This window comes from Coregonus clupeaformis, chromosome 25 (assembly GCF_020615455.1).
Source record: "Coregonus clupeaformis isolate EN_2021a chromosome 25, ASM2061545v1, whole genome shotgun sequence".
Taxonomy (NCBI): domain Eukaryota; kingdom Metazoa; phylum Chordata; class Actinopteri; order Salmoniformes; family Salmonidae; genus Coregonus; species Coregonus clupeaformis.
Window position 1 is genome coordinate 29519107 of NC_059216.1, and position 14525 is coordinate 29533631.

General features: G+C 42.8%; 1 protein-coding gene across 1 annotated transcript in view; it reads right to left on the reverse strand.

The window, feature by feature from the left end:
* Nucleotides 1–284: 284 nt before the first annotated feature.
* The window catches only part of prkd1 (protein kinase D1), a 67079-nt gene continuing 52838 nt past the window's right edge, over nucleotides 285–14525 (reverse strand). The window contains exons 3-19 of the mRNA XM_041848047.2: nucleotides 13797–13928; nucleotides 13032–13195; nucleotides 12655–12678; nucleotides 12217–12421; nucleotides 11303–11380; nucleotides 10705–10897; nucleotides 7709–7832; nucleotides 6604–6681; nucleotides 5860–6139; nucleotides 5484–5536; nucleotides 4980–5052; nucleotides 4641–4747; nucleotides 4199–4360; nucleotides 3616–3714; nucleotides 2477–2744; nucleotides 1557–1642; nucleotides 285–1103 (exon numbers count right to left, since the gene is read on the reverse strand). Of these exons, the coding sequence (XP_041703981.2) occupies nucleotides 870–1103; nucleotides 1557–1642; nucleotides 2477–2744; nucleotides 3616–3714; nucleotides 4199–4360; nucleotides 4641–4747; nucleotides 4980–5052; nucleotides 5484–5536; nucleotides 5860–6139; nucleotides 6604–6681; nucleotides 7709–7832; nucleotides 10705–10897; nucleotides 11303–11380; nucleotides 12217–12421; nucleotides 12655–12678; nucleotides 13032–13195; nucleotides 13797–13928 (2360 nt within the window). The 3' untranslated portion in view covers nucleotides 285–869. The remainder of the gene's footprint in view (nucleotides 1104–1556; nucleotides 1643–2476; nucleotides 2745–3615; nucleotides 3715–4198; nucleotides 4361–4640; nucleotides 4748–4979; nucleotides 5053–5483; nucleotides 5537–5859; nucleotides 6140–6603; nucleotides 6682–7708; nucleotides 7833–10704; nucleotides 10898–11302; nucleotides 11381–12216; nucleotides 12422–12654; nucleotides 12679–13031; nucleotides 13196–13796; nucleotides 13929–14525) is intronic.

A 14525-nucleotide genomic window follows, 5' to 3' on the forward strand; every position in this document is an offset into this window, starting at 1 on the left:
TTTCCTCATCTTTCTCACTGATTCTCCCATTCTCATTCTTCATGCAGTCCCCCTAAACTATGGATGAAGATGCAGAGTGAGTATGGGTGACATGTTTAAAATAACTTAACAACGTTCTTAAAAACTCCTGTGGCCAGTGTACTCAAAATGTAGGTCAGAATATAAGGCATTAGGCGAGAAATAGGGGTGTACACTAAAGCAAACTCACAAATAATTTTTAAAAATCAGTGTTAGTAAACACTTACATATCTGCTTTGAAACATATTTATTTAAATATGTAGCCAGAGAAAATAATTTCTTCCCTGCAGGCAAAAATGCATTAAAGGCTGGTTGCAATTGTGCAAAGAGCACAAGCACACATACGATTCAACATTCAGCATCACATCATGAACAGTTTCAATACTAGACAAGAAAAGCAGCTAGCTGTTGATGAGGACAGATGCTTACAGGTATTCTTCATTCACTGTTTCTCTGGACTTTCAAGAAGCAAAGTGTCACCGGCCACATCATCATGATGATGCAAAATGCTTTTTGGGGGGATTGGTTGCTGCTGTTGACTTAAAATGCAGTACACCTAGATGATCACTCATACCCAAAGTATTACAGTTTTAGTAATTAGATTCACTTTCATTAAGCAGTTAGGCAATACACCTGGGTGACTCATCTACAGACTATTAGAAATTAGATTCTTTGTTCGTTAGGCAGTTAGTTTAAAGGCAGGGTTTGGATATCGAGCCCCTACTTCCTGGCTGGGAGTGGAGGAGTCAGTCAGTCAGTCCGTTTTGCTGTGGTGTGGTGTGTTGTGGAGGGAGTGAGCATACTACAGCATGCTGACTCTTAAGGGGGCAGTAGCCCTGCGTTTACAGTATTCACATCACGCTGATTCTGTTGCTGAGGGCCGTCATGGTGTCCGCCTCTTCCAACTCAGGGTCAGGCTCCACCCCCTCGCTGACGTTGGCGTGCGGGTTGACCAGGTGGGCAGGGTACGTCAGGCCGTGCTGCTCGGCGTGGCGTTCCCAGCGGTTGTCATCGCTCTCGTGCGTGATGTAGCGCTCGTGCATCTTCCACTCTAGGCCGCGCAGGTCCAGCCACATTTGGTAGTCCTGAGAGGGACATCATTAGCAGAGGGGCACAGCAGTTAGCATTAGCCTACAGCATCAATTGTTTTCATGTGATTGTGTCAATTGGGTTTTTTATACAACTTTTTGCAGCTGTTGGAGGACAAACTCATTTCTCTCATCTCTCTTACTGTAGCCAGGGATGTCTGAGAGACTTACTGTAGCCAGGGATGTCTGAGAGACTTACTGTAGCCAGGGATGTCTGAGAGACTTACTGTAGCCAGGGATGTCTGAGAGACTTACTGTAGCCAAGGATGTCTGAGAGACTTACTCCTTTGTGATATATACAGTACCTTTTTAATCTGCTACATTGTATTTTAAATCTCTCATTTAGAGATTAAGGGTAGCTTACCTGTAGCCACGGATGGCTGAAAGACTTGTTTCCATATCTGTAATAATGTCTGTTAAATATCTAGTTTAGTTCAGAGTAAGGTTTACCTGTAGCCAGGGATGGCTGAGAGACTTGTCCACGCTGTAGCGCTTCCTCATCTTGACTTGCAGCAAGTTATTAATGAGGTCAATTGCTGGAACAACAAAGCAGGCCGTCAGAGGATAAGTCATGGTGGGAAACCTGGAGGATTTGGTACAGGCCCCTTTCAGAGCCATGCAAGCGCTAATAAGCAAAACCAACATCATGTTAAGATTATTTCAGGGGTCATGGCTCTTTGAGCCCCAGTTGGGATTCTTGACCTTGAGGCCCTCCTCTATAGTACCAGGGATCGCTTGGCATTATGCACATGAATAGGCTGCAACAAGAATTCTCTCTCTCTCTCTCTCTCTCTCTCTCTCTCTCTCTCTCTCTCTCTCTCTCTCTCTCTCTCTCTCTCTCTCTCTCTCTCTCTCTCTCTCTCTCTCTCTCTCTCTCTCTCTCTCTCTCTCTCTCTCTCACACACACAAACTCTCTTCCTTCACACGGATAATGGTGCATGCCATCAGCTCAATTCAATAGCAGTATAGGTCTTGGGGCAAGGATTTGTGTTGTAGACTTTCATAGTGCTTTTGTGAGCCATGAGGCACTACAGGTGAGAGTACGAGTCATGATAAGAGAGGTTCATATGCAGGCCAGACAGGCCCGAACATGATTCAATGATAAAAAAAATCAGCATACTCCCTCAGGTAAACATAATACTGAGTCACTGACTTGGTAAATGTAAGTCAGATTATCATAAAGGCATTCTGACAGTGTAGCAAACTTTCACAATATGATTACAAAAACCAGACAATGAACAGAGCCTCAGGGAGACCCTGCTTTTCAGAGCAATGATGTATCCTTCAAACACAACTATATAAAATGTTAGTTTACAGTAATACAGTTATCACAGTAATGCATGACTCATTGCTGCCCGACAGACACCCACCTTCCTGGGACACCTTCTTCCAGGGGTTGGGTGGGTACATGAAGGCAGCATTCTGGATCTGGTCGTGAATGTCCTCGTCCTCATTGAATGGGAAAGTACCACTGAGGCTGACGTAGATGATGACCCCCACAGACCACATGTCCAGGGAGCGGTTGTAGCCCTTATTCCTTAGGACTTCAGGGGCCAGGTAGGCCGGAGTACCCACTACTGACCGACGGAAAGACTTCTCTCCAATAATGCGGGCAAAGCCAAAGTCGCACAGCTTCACCTGAGACACAAATAAGGTGCGTCTCAAATGACACCCTATTCCCCACTCTATTTGGAATATGGTGCCGTTTGAGACATGGCCATGTTTGAAGGTCGACTACAACACAACTTCACACTAGTCAATCTTACGATGCCACAGTATTCACTCAAACATGAGAAAGCACGTGGTAATCCAGGGTTCCATACTAGAGGAACAGTACTGTAGTTGTCTAACCAAACTTTGACTTGTTAGAGAAAGCTAATTCATAACATCCAGTATTTTATCCACCTAAACAGTTTGTTCCAGACATAATAATGTTCAGCTGGCAAGGTTTACGCTAAAGGCAAATTATCACACTGTCTGTTTGACATGGGCATGATATGGTCTACAGTCGATTTACTGTAGCTACAGAATGTTACCAGAAGGTTACCAAAACAGTGACTTCGGCAAGACTGCACAAGATGGCAGATCTTAGCAGTGTGATGATGCCAGTGATGTTGGCAGAGCATATTTTGGGAAATGAACAACAGATATACAAGAACTGACTACTTCCCTTTCAGAAAATATTTGTTGTAAATAACACAAATGCAATCTATTTTTTAACACCCATCCGATGCCTGGCAATGCCTAAAGGGCAGTGACTCATAGTCCTTTTCCGCCTGGCAGGGAGGCTACAGCACAGTACAGTAGAGGGCTATGGAGAGAAGGGGACCGTCATTGGAAGTGTATCATTAAAATCAAGAGAACAGAACATTGTAGAGGCACTGAGCGTGCAGTATGCATAATCATCCACTTTATTTTAGAGGAGACGGATAGATGATGTCTGTTTATGTCTGTGAAATGTATGTTTCTGTTTTGGCTTGTTTGGAGGCTGAGCAGGAGGTTTTCTTACTTGTGGAAAAGCTTCGGAGGACGCCAGTAAGACGTTCTCTGGTTTGAGGTCACAGTGGACAATGTTCTTGAAGTGGAGATAATGAAGAGCCTGAAGAATCTAAAAAATAGGTGAAATTAATTATTTCTACACAGTGAATGATTACTTTTATTAGGGATTATTTAAAAACTATATATAATCTGGTCATTTGCATTTATATCCCACAAAACATTAATTTAAATATATACATAGGTTCCATATCATAATTAAATGTGCAACAACACATGATTAAACACGGATATTATCATCAGAAAAATACATTAAGCATTCCTGTAAGCCACTTACATTATAGTCATTTATCCAGAGCAACTTACAGGAGCAATTGTGGTTCAGTGCCTTGCTCAAGGGCACATCAACAGATTTTTCACCTAGTCGGCTCTGGGATTAGAACCAGCGACCTTTCAGTTATTGGCCCAACGCTCTTAACTGCTAGGCTACCTGCCACACTTCACTGACTGTGTTTGTATACAGTATGTGTGTGTGCCACTGCTACTGCACAACTGTCCATTGTCTGCGAGTAACAATGCTTGTCAGCCAGGCTTACCTGTGAGACGAAGAACTTGGTGATGCGTTCAGGTAGCCTCCCCTTCTCACTGGACAGGATCATCTCCAGCATGTCTCCATGGAGCTTCTCCATGACAACGAAGACGTGCTCCGGCGTCTCAAACATGCACTCCAGGTTCACTACCCCAGGGTGATGCAGGTTCTAGTAAGGAAACACAGAAACACAGGAACCTTTTAAAGGCAGCAGGCCGAGAGCTTGACAGGTTCTTCAAACACCCACTGTGTTGTCATGATAATTACCTCATTATTTACCTTATCTACCTACTGACACAATATCAAGAGCCTCGCTCTATTTTTGTCTTTAGATCTGTTGTTGTTTTCTCATGTGCTCAACATAACTTGTGTCTGGCAACATTTGAGAAAAAGGTTATAATAGTGTGTTTCATAGGAGCACAATAAGCCATGCGTGCTGGTGTGTTTACCTGGAGGATGGCAACCTCATTGCGTAGCTGGCTCTCCTGCTTGGTGGGGAAGCGTAACTTGTCAATGATCTTAATTGCTACATCCCAGCCAGTTTTTCTGTGCTTTCCTGTAGTTTGGCGACATTATATTATGGAGAAATCAAAGGCAAGTTACATGTTTATACAGGTGTGCACTATATTTATAACTTCACAATACAATAAACACCTCCTTGGTCATGCAAATATTTTGCTAGGATAAGATCAGGAGAGAATTGATATCAAGGATGTGTTCCTCATGCAATCAATTTAAAACATTTTTTTACAGGTTATTGGTGTGACAAGGTGGTACAAATGCATCACCTCCATAAACTATCCCAAATTGCCCAGATCCAAGGACTTCATCCGGGAATATCTGATACACTGAGCTGATATCCTGTAGATGTAAAAATCCATTAAATGGGTTTAAATGAAAGCTTCAAGTGTATACTGTCAGAAATATTTGTCTACAATCACTTTTATCTCTTCTCATCTGACAATTTAATACCCGCTAATCCCATACACGTCTGGAAGACTTGCCCAGAAATACAATTATAACCAGTGGTACTGTGACTAATTATTGACAGTAGCTATGGCAACTGCTTGGCTGAGTGGGTAATCAAAATAATCACAATTTGAGCTACTTAGGGGATGATCTCAACTCAGAAATCTAACTATGCACGAAGAGCAGACATGAACTAGATGTGGAGCCAATGTGACTATAAATATACCTTCCATTACTGCCATATTATACTCACTAAATCTGAAGTGAAAATGAAAATATACCCAAAGGCTCGTTCAAATAATGTAAGACCAAATTCTACTTACCACGTTCTCTTGAATCTGGCAGTTGGACACTGAAATGCTGATGGAAACATCATCTGTTGATGTAAGAGAAGTTAATCATATCTTTAAGAGTATTCCTTACTATAACCTTGAGAGTGTTCCTCCCTAGTGCTGAGTAGGGTTGCAATATTCTTGTAACTTTCCCAAAATTTCCAGTCTTTCCGGAAATCCTGGTTGGAGGATTTAGGATTTCCTGATTCCGGGAATCTTCCAACCAGGATTTCTGGAAAACCTGGGAATTTTGGGAAAGTTACCAGAATTTTGCAACCCTAGTGTTGAGTAAGATAAGGTTGCTTCAATTCAATTACATTCATTTCTATTAGCTTTAATCTATCCAATTAATTCTGCTTATACGTACTGTGGCGTGACCCATGCGACAGTCCTTTTGAGATGGCGGGCATGAGGGCGTGCTGGATGGCGATCTCCCACATACGGGCCACGTCCGGCCCGACCCCACTGACCAGCATACTGCTGTGGGCCGACATGCTCCCCGGGCCCTCCGGCCTCGCCAGGTTCTCCCCTATGTAGTAGACCAGACTGGCCGTAACGATCTCAAAGCAGTGGGCGTTGGAGCCCTCAGACAGCAGGTTGAAGGTCTTGGCTGGGTCCAGAGACAACACCTCTGACAACGGAATTTCCTGATACACAGCAGAGGTAGTCTTGCTCTTTGCTGTTTGGGGTCTAGGTCGGGTTACTGTAAAGCGCTTTGTGACAACAGCTGTTGTAAAAATAGCTTTTTGAAATATATTTGATTGATTGATGTAGTAATTTAGCAGTAGTGGTTAGAGTACTTGTATTTTAATCTGATCAATGTCTTGTTGGACCAGGCTGCCTATTTCTTGCTGCTACAAATGACATTATACCTTGATCAATTCTCCATAAGATTTTATATGACAAAGTGATTGCAGCCTGCTTATCTGTAGGGAGTACAGTGTAAAACTGCATGCGCTGGTGCATGTTTACCTTGTCTTATTCTTACCCTAAATTACAGCAAATTTGTTTGCAATAACCTCAGTTCTTGAATTTCATTCACTCCTCACCCATAATAATCTATTCAACATACAATTTCAATTGATCGATTTCATAACAGTTGATTTCTTACCTTGTAGTATTTGCTTCCTGTGTCATTCTGGAAAAGCGTGATGCATTTGCTGTCCAGCCTCCAGTAGTGTCTTTTCCTCTGTAGTGGAAACAGATCGAGAGCCTTGTTAACTACCGCTGTCGCAGACTGGGACAATATTCCATATGTTCATGGTGCGTTTCATCTCTGGCCAATGGGGGTTCCCATCTATGCTAAGCATCTATTATGCTGTAGGTCAGTGCCCATGGCAGATTGGAGAGGTGTACAAAATCTGAAGAACATACGCATCTCCAGGTACTTTATTTGCAGGTGCTAGAGTTATAGGTGAATTCATGAAAAACATGGATGCTTGATGAAGACCTAATGGTCGAAACTTTGTATTAATTAAATCACCTGGGAACATGAACAGCAGATTGGAGACGTGTCCATATTCTCGTACTACAACTGAATTTTACGCTTTACTGGTCATTATTTATCAAACAATCACACACACTAATGGAGCATGTATTAAACATGGGGTGTTGTTTGGCACATACTGTACAGTACTCTATAGGCCTACAGTACCACAGTGTTGGCTCCCAGTAATAACACTGTCTTAATAACCCTGTAACAAGTAACACAGTGTTGGCTCCCAGTAATAACACTGTCTTAATAACCCTGTAACAAGTAACACAGTGTTGGCTCCCAGTAATAACACTGTCTTAATAACCCTGTAACAAGTAACACAGTGTTGGCTCCCAGTAATAACACTGTCTTAATAACCCTGTAACAAGTAACAAAGTGTTGGCTCCCAGTAATAACACTGTCTTAATAACCCTGTAACAAATACCACAGTGTTGGCTCCCAGTAATAACATTGTCTTAATAACCCTGTAACAAGTAAAGTCTATTATTCCAACAGTGGGAAAATTCGATCGACATTCACAAAATACACAAACACAAAACATACATTAAAGAAAAACAGCACAGAAAATATGATCAAGTCTATAAAATGGTGTCAGATTAGTGTTGCAAAATTCCGGTAATTTCCCCCAAATTCTGGTTTTCCAGAAATCCTGGAATTTTGCAACTCTACAGCAGATCGATTAGTTGATGTGACAATAATACATTAAGACAATCAGACTTACCAGAGTGTCTTTACTGGTGAAGTGCACTAGCCAACCTTCCTTCATGACATTACCGCTTTTCCTCTTGGTGTGTTTGACTGACTGGACCACTCGCATCAGCGGTATATTGTTGCTAGTAGACGGGCTTTGGAACGAAGGGAGTCAAACATAAAACTCTGGCGGTGAACATTGTGAAAATCGCGTTTACCATGAACACTGAGGCTGTACCTGCTTTAAGTTACAGTTTTAACAGTGGTCAAGTAAGCTACTGTGGCTATTTTATCATAATGTAGGCCTACCAGAGTGGCCTACCATAAAAAAACTATGGAGAAAAATGCATCCCATAACATTTTAACATGGAAATAGCTGTTCTATCATTCAGCCTACAGTAGCAGCCAATGTGTGGTGTTCAATGTAGGCCTACATTCCATGAGACTTTTGAAAAAAACATGCAGGGCTTGACATTAACCTGTTCATCCACTTGTTCTTCAGACAAGGAGGTGACTGAAAATGTTGTTGTGTTGTTTGATGCAAGAAACTACTTTACAAAATAAAATGCATTATTATTCCTATTATTACAGAGAATCAGACAAATTATGCTACCCTCTGACTATTGGCTACTTAGCTTATTCAAGCTTGTCTCAAAATACAACACTGCCCCTTTAAGACAAAAAAATGCTCTTTACCTGACTCACTTTTCAAAGATGTCTAGAAATGTACACATTTTGTGCTCTTATAGGAAGCAATCACTCCCCTATTGCTGACTACAAATGATCTATAACTGGGCTAATAACTCACTAACTAGCAAAGGATATGAACAAAATGTGCACATGTCGTTACATGCAGCTCTTGCTTTGATCTCCAAACAAGCGCATCTACTCATGACCGATCATGCTGTAAACACAGTCCAGTTCAAAGTAAATGGCACAGATCCATTCATAGCAATGGTTTATTTGCATATTGGCCTACTGCAGCTCTGACAGGTTATGTCGAACCGGTCTGCGTAGAGTACGGACTGAGTCATGCATGTCAATGCAATAGAATCCTACTCCGATGCGTTCTGCCTACAACAAAATCTCTTGCATAGTTTGTTTTGTTTCGGTATGTTGCATTGAAAGTGGCTAATATTGCGTTGATTCGATCACAATTGCCACGGTAAAGGGAAACGTTGATAGTGTTAACAGGGAAAACTCTAGAAAAGTGGTCACCAACCTTTTCTGAGTTAAGATCACTTTGAGTCAAAATGCAAGACGAGAGCTACCGCTCAGATTTTGTTTTTTCATGACTTAAAAATGTAAGCCTATGCAACATTAGCCACTTAAAAACAGTACTGTAGCAATGAGGTTTGTGCAGTAAGCTATAGGCCCAATAAAATACCAGGGTATATTGGCTTTGCTTGAATTGCCCTGCCAATGCATTGTTGTTCGGGACATTTAAAAAATATATCTTTCAACATTTTAGATAGGCTATATGATCACACCGGTAATAAATGTAGATCCGTTGTTGTATTAGTTGTGAGGCACAGCTGAGTAAGCGTACATTTAAATAATTTGCTTTTTATTTGTATTTTACTGGGCCTGCATCTGATGGTCAGTCTCAGCGGAGGGAGAGAGCAGCAGACTGAGGGTCCACCTCTCAACATCCCTCCGCTCTCCCTTTCCTCTACTGACACTGACCAAAAAGGGACACCGTCTTCCAGCTGATAGTGAAACGAGTCGCTATGCATTATTTCTGCCTCATGCACAAATTCATGTCGTTACTCCTACGAAAAGAGAAAGTGAAATATTATTCAATATTAAAAAAGACCCAAGCTGCCAATAATAACAACAACGCAAGCCTATCGCTACACTTTCCTACTCTTTCCTTACCGCTTGTTGTAGCGCTGACTGTAAATAGGAAGAACAAGCATTTTATGGCTTATAAAAGTGTTGAATACAAAGTGTTGACAGTGCTGAGTAAGAACTTAAACATGAACTCAGTCATAAAAACAGCAGCTCTTTGCTGTATTCATTGACAGTCTCTCTCTAGTCATGGTTTTAAACGTTTTGAAATCTCACAATATCAACTTTGCTGTAGCTTTCTTGAATGAATCAAGGGTCAGGGTTGTGGTTGAGGCTAAGGGTTGAACCAGGATGTGGACATGAAGCTCGGGTTAGAGTTGTGGTTGAGGCTAAGGGTTGAACCAGGATGTGGACATGAAGCTCGGGTTAGAGTTGTGGTTGAGGCTAGGGTTGAACCAGGATGTGGACATGAAGCTGGGTTAGAGTTGTGGTTGAGGCTATGGTTGGACCAGGATGTGGACATGAAGCTGGGTTAGAGTTGTGGTTGAGGCTAGGGTTGAACCGGGATGTGGACATGAAGCTCGAGTTAGAGTTGTGGTTGAGTCTAGGGTTGAACCAGGATGTGGACATGAAGCTGGGTTAGAGTTGTGGTTGAGGCTAGGGTTGAACCAGGATGTGGACATGAAGCTCGGGTTAGAGTTGTGGTTGAGTCTAGGGTTGAACCGGGATGTGGACATAAAGCTAGGGTTAGGGTTAGGTAAGGGGACTGAGGTCTGTTACCCAAAAGGGGGACAGGGTGCATGGGCACATGGGGAGTTGAATCGGGGTGTAGACATGAAGTTAGGGTTAGGGTTAGGGTTAAGGTTATGGCTAGTGTTAGGTTTGAGCCGGGGTGTGGACATGAAGTTAGGGTTAGGGTTAGGGTTAAGGTTATGGCTAGTGTTAGGTTTGAGCCGGGGTGTGGACAAGAAGCTAGGGATAGGGTCTTCTTTTTTGTTCACTCATTGAATGAACGCAGAGAAGAGAGAGAAGTTGGAAAACATTCAATAGATGATTATCCTACCACTCCTGAGAGTAAGGTACTTTCCAATGCCCATACCAGCATACTAATTCCCAATACATTGCTTCATTCTAAGCAGTATGCTAGAGTAGATATTGTAAGAGGAACTATGACTACTGTCATAGCCATTGGGGTGTCCCCCTGGCCTAATCCTAGTCCCAGGCCCAGTCAATCACCTTATAGCCCTGTTGGAGTCGTCCTCTGGGTCGTGGAGGTCTCCCATTTCCCCATGGCCAGCCTCCAGCAGGCCAGAGTCAGCCACCATGGCCTCCTCCATGTCATCCATGAGAACACTGTTCCTGTCACTGTCGTGGTCGTCACAACCCTCCCCCATCAGCACATCAGACTCCGCCCCTGGGCTCAGTAGTTCTGGAGGAGGAGGAGGAACATGTGGAAACACACACAAGGTATTAGAAAAAGTCAAAAATTAAGTATGCCAGAGAATACCTGTTTTTAAAAGAAGAAGAAAGTAGGATCCAAAAGAGGAAAAATACAAAGAATAGAGATTTTAAAATAAAACAGTGATGTTATTTGACAGTCATAATTTGGTCGATATTTACAAGGAACATTCTGGTACTTCCAAGAATTCAGCTGGTATACTATTTGATTGACTTTCTACAGTCTCTGATAACTGAAGTAAATGCTGCAGAATTGAAAGAAAAACATTTCAATCCTGTGACATTTCTGTAAAAACGGTATGAGATGGACTACCACTTAGTTGGAAAGATCTGCCATACTTAAAGCAAAATAATGACTATCTAAAGTGAGACTTGCCTCCATTTTTAGACACTTCTCCAAGGCAGTTGTTTGGCACTTTGGGCGCACATCGTTTATGACAGTTGAATTTGCAATCTGTAACCGTGAGAGAGAAACAGAGAGTGTGAGAGAATGTGTGTGAGAGAGAGAGCGAGAGAGAGAGAGAGAGAGAGACAGAGAGAGTGTGCAAGAGGGGAGGGAGAGAGATAGAGAAAGGAAAGAGAGAGAGATAGATGGCACATCCACATGAAACCTGTATAATAGCACTGTGACTACAAACACGTTATCTGTCTGCTAGAGTACCTATTGAACTGTCACTCATATGATACTATCACATCCTGTATATATACAGTACAGTTCTACACATACACTAACAACAGCTGCTAAAAAAAATACATTTCCCAGCCATCATTTCAGGGACAAATGGTTTTGGCCGCAAAATAAATGAAAGCAACATGACTGCTTGTTTACATTTTACATTTTTGTTACATTTTAGTTATTTAGCAGACGCTCTTATCCAGAGCGACTTACAGTTAGTGAGTGCATACATTTTTTCATACTGTTTACACTGTAGTAACCATAGAATTACAGTACATAATATCTGTGAATTATGGGATCTCTATGGTAGTAACAACACTGTTGCTGCATTTGTGATTACCATGTAATTATACAGTTACAGGGATATCTAAATCAGACCATAATAGTTATTAAAGATGTCACAAATAAAGCTTGAGGGAGAAACAACTACCATCTGTTAGCTTTGCCAACTCTGTGACAACAAAGTCTTGACATATCCTAAAATAATACCACATGAAAATATTGAGCTGGCAAAAGCCCACAGGTGAGTCACACAGTCTTACAGTATCACCACCTCCTCCACCACCAGTCAACCTCTCATTATCTCAAGTCTCTCTCTCCAGACCCTACTGTACCTTTGCATTGCAGGCCTTGACGGAACAGGCCCTTGAGTAGCTTCTTGCAGTGCTGGCAGACGGTGGGGCGTGTGTAGGAGTGGACGACGAAGGTATGAGGCACCTTGACTTTGGACAGGAGGATTTTGTCTAACTCTATGGGCCGGCCGGTGTAGGAAGAGGACCTTCTCTCTCTGCCAGGAAAGACGTCTGACTGTGCCTTCTGCTGTAGAAGGTAGTAGGTCAAGGCACATGGTAGGTAGCACATGACAAGCAACAACTACATAAACTACTATTATATTATACAATCTCCGTTCTTTGTCTTACTTGTCTTACTTGGGCATATGACACTTTAGGGAAAAACAGAGAAAGAGTGAGGTGTTTCTGGTGATAATAGGCGTATTGACACTGCAATAGGTGACGGCAGGGTATATTAGAGGAGTGTTTTAGGGTACCTACCTCCATGCCGGGACTGATTGAAGACTGAGCATGCAGCGAGGACAGGGACACACACAGGGAGGAGAGAGATCAGAGTTAAACCTGACAGATATTCACACACATGACTGACTGCTGCTTGAGTAAAGAGCTGCTCCTACAGAATGAATCACGAACACAACCAGCAACAGGTCTTGCAGAATCACATCAGGTCTTTTATAGCAGGAACATGATTCTCATTGTAATCCAACAATTTGTCATTGGGAGGTTGGGAATGCGTAGGGCATGTATTAATCTGTGGTGCGTGTATCTGCATCCGTGCATGCGTCCATGCCCGTGTGAGCTTGGGCATGTGTGAGTGGCTCTTCCTGATGACCCACAGTAACCAGGGGTAAACTCACCAGTAAGGCTTCGTCAGAGGTGAAAGGTGAAGGCTCATTGGACCGTGTGGTGGTCAGGGTGGTCAAGCCGGTCAGAGAGACACTGGACAACCTCCGCTTGCATATACCACTGCAGTTATTTGGGATTTTAAAGGCACAGCGCTTGTGATAGTTCAGACCACAACCTTCGGAGGAGAAAAAGAGACGGTTTCAGAGCAAAGGTGAGTTCACGTGTAACGTGGCCATTTTTGTACTTGCATCAAACTGGTGAGAGACCGTCTTTATGAACTAAGTAGGAATCATCTAATCGACCAAGTCATTCATGGATTGTTGAAACTTCGTCTTTGGGAAAGTTTCCTTCATGAGCTCGTCACCATTCCAGTCAGACACCACAGTAAGTACTACTACACTTTTATACATGCTAGGCTATTGTGTCTGCCTCCATCCACTCTATGCACTACCTTTCCAACTCCTTTCCAACTACCACTTCAGCCTGAGAGAAAACAAATTGTTCTCTTCATCCCAACACTCTTCTAGCAGGGGCATTGCTGCTCATCCCGAACCCTGAAGAGACCTCTTCAGACTAGAGTACACCTGGGTGGCCTGTATCCCATGTACCCTAATTCTCTCTTAGAGTTACGTAACGGTGTTGGAGTGGCTGGAACTTAAAGAAATATGTTCAAATGGGCCCAGGGCTGTGTCCCTAATTGTACCCTATTACACTACAAAGTGCCCGACTTGTGCCATTCGAGACGCAGTCCAGGGCTCCTACTGTACAGTACCTACCTTCACACTTGAGGCCCTGTCTCACCAGGCCCCACAGCATCTCTCCACAGTGGTCACAGAAGGCAGGGGCCCGGTAGGAGTGGACAAACAAGGCATGGGGACGGATCTGGAAGTCCTCCACTGTGGCAGAGGCTAGAACAGGTCAACATACAACAACAATAGTCAATGGTTCCATTTCAACATTTCTTCACACTCCCAGATTTAAACAGCACTCGGCGGGTGGCAGGTAGCTTAGTGGTTAAGAGCGTTGTGCCAGTAACCGAAAGGTTGCTGGTTCTAATCCCCGAGCCGACTAGGTGAAAAGTCTGTCGACGTTCCCTTGAGCAAGGCACTTAACCCTAATTGCTCCTGTAAGTCGCTCTGGATAAGAGTGTCTGCTAAATGACTAAAATGTAAGAACTGAGTTGTATTCCTTAAATAGCGATGTAGTGGTACCATGTTTTCAACGGTTGTAGGATAAAAAAATGAATGGGCGTTCGCTGGTACAGTATGATATATTTTGAGGTAAAGGCTTTTTGCTGCAGATGGAGTTATGATTTTCTAATTGGCTGATGCTGTTAGGCTGCATTGGGCCAATGGGATAGAGTGGACAGCTCAGCATGAGACTGCCTCATCTAACTCACACATCCCCCACCAACATGCTTGTCTCAACATGCTCAAGTAGAATACATTCTGATTAGCAATTCTGTTTGGTAAATTAGTTCAATTATTGTTTTGGCTTTTTTCTAA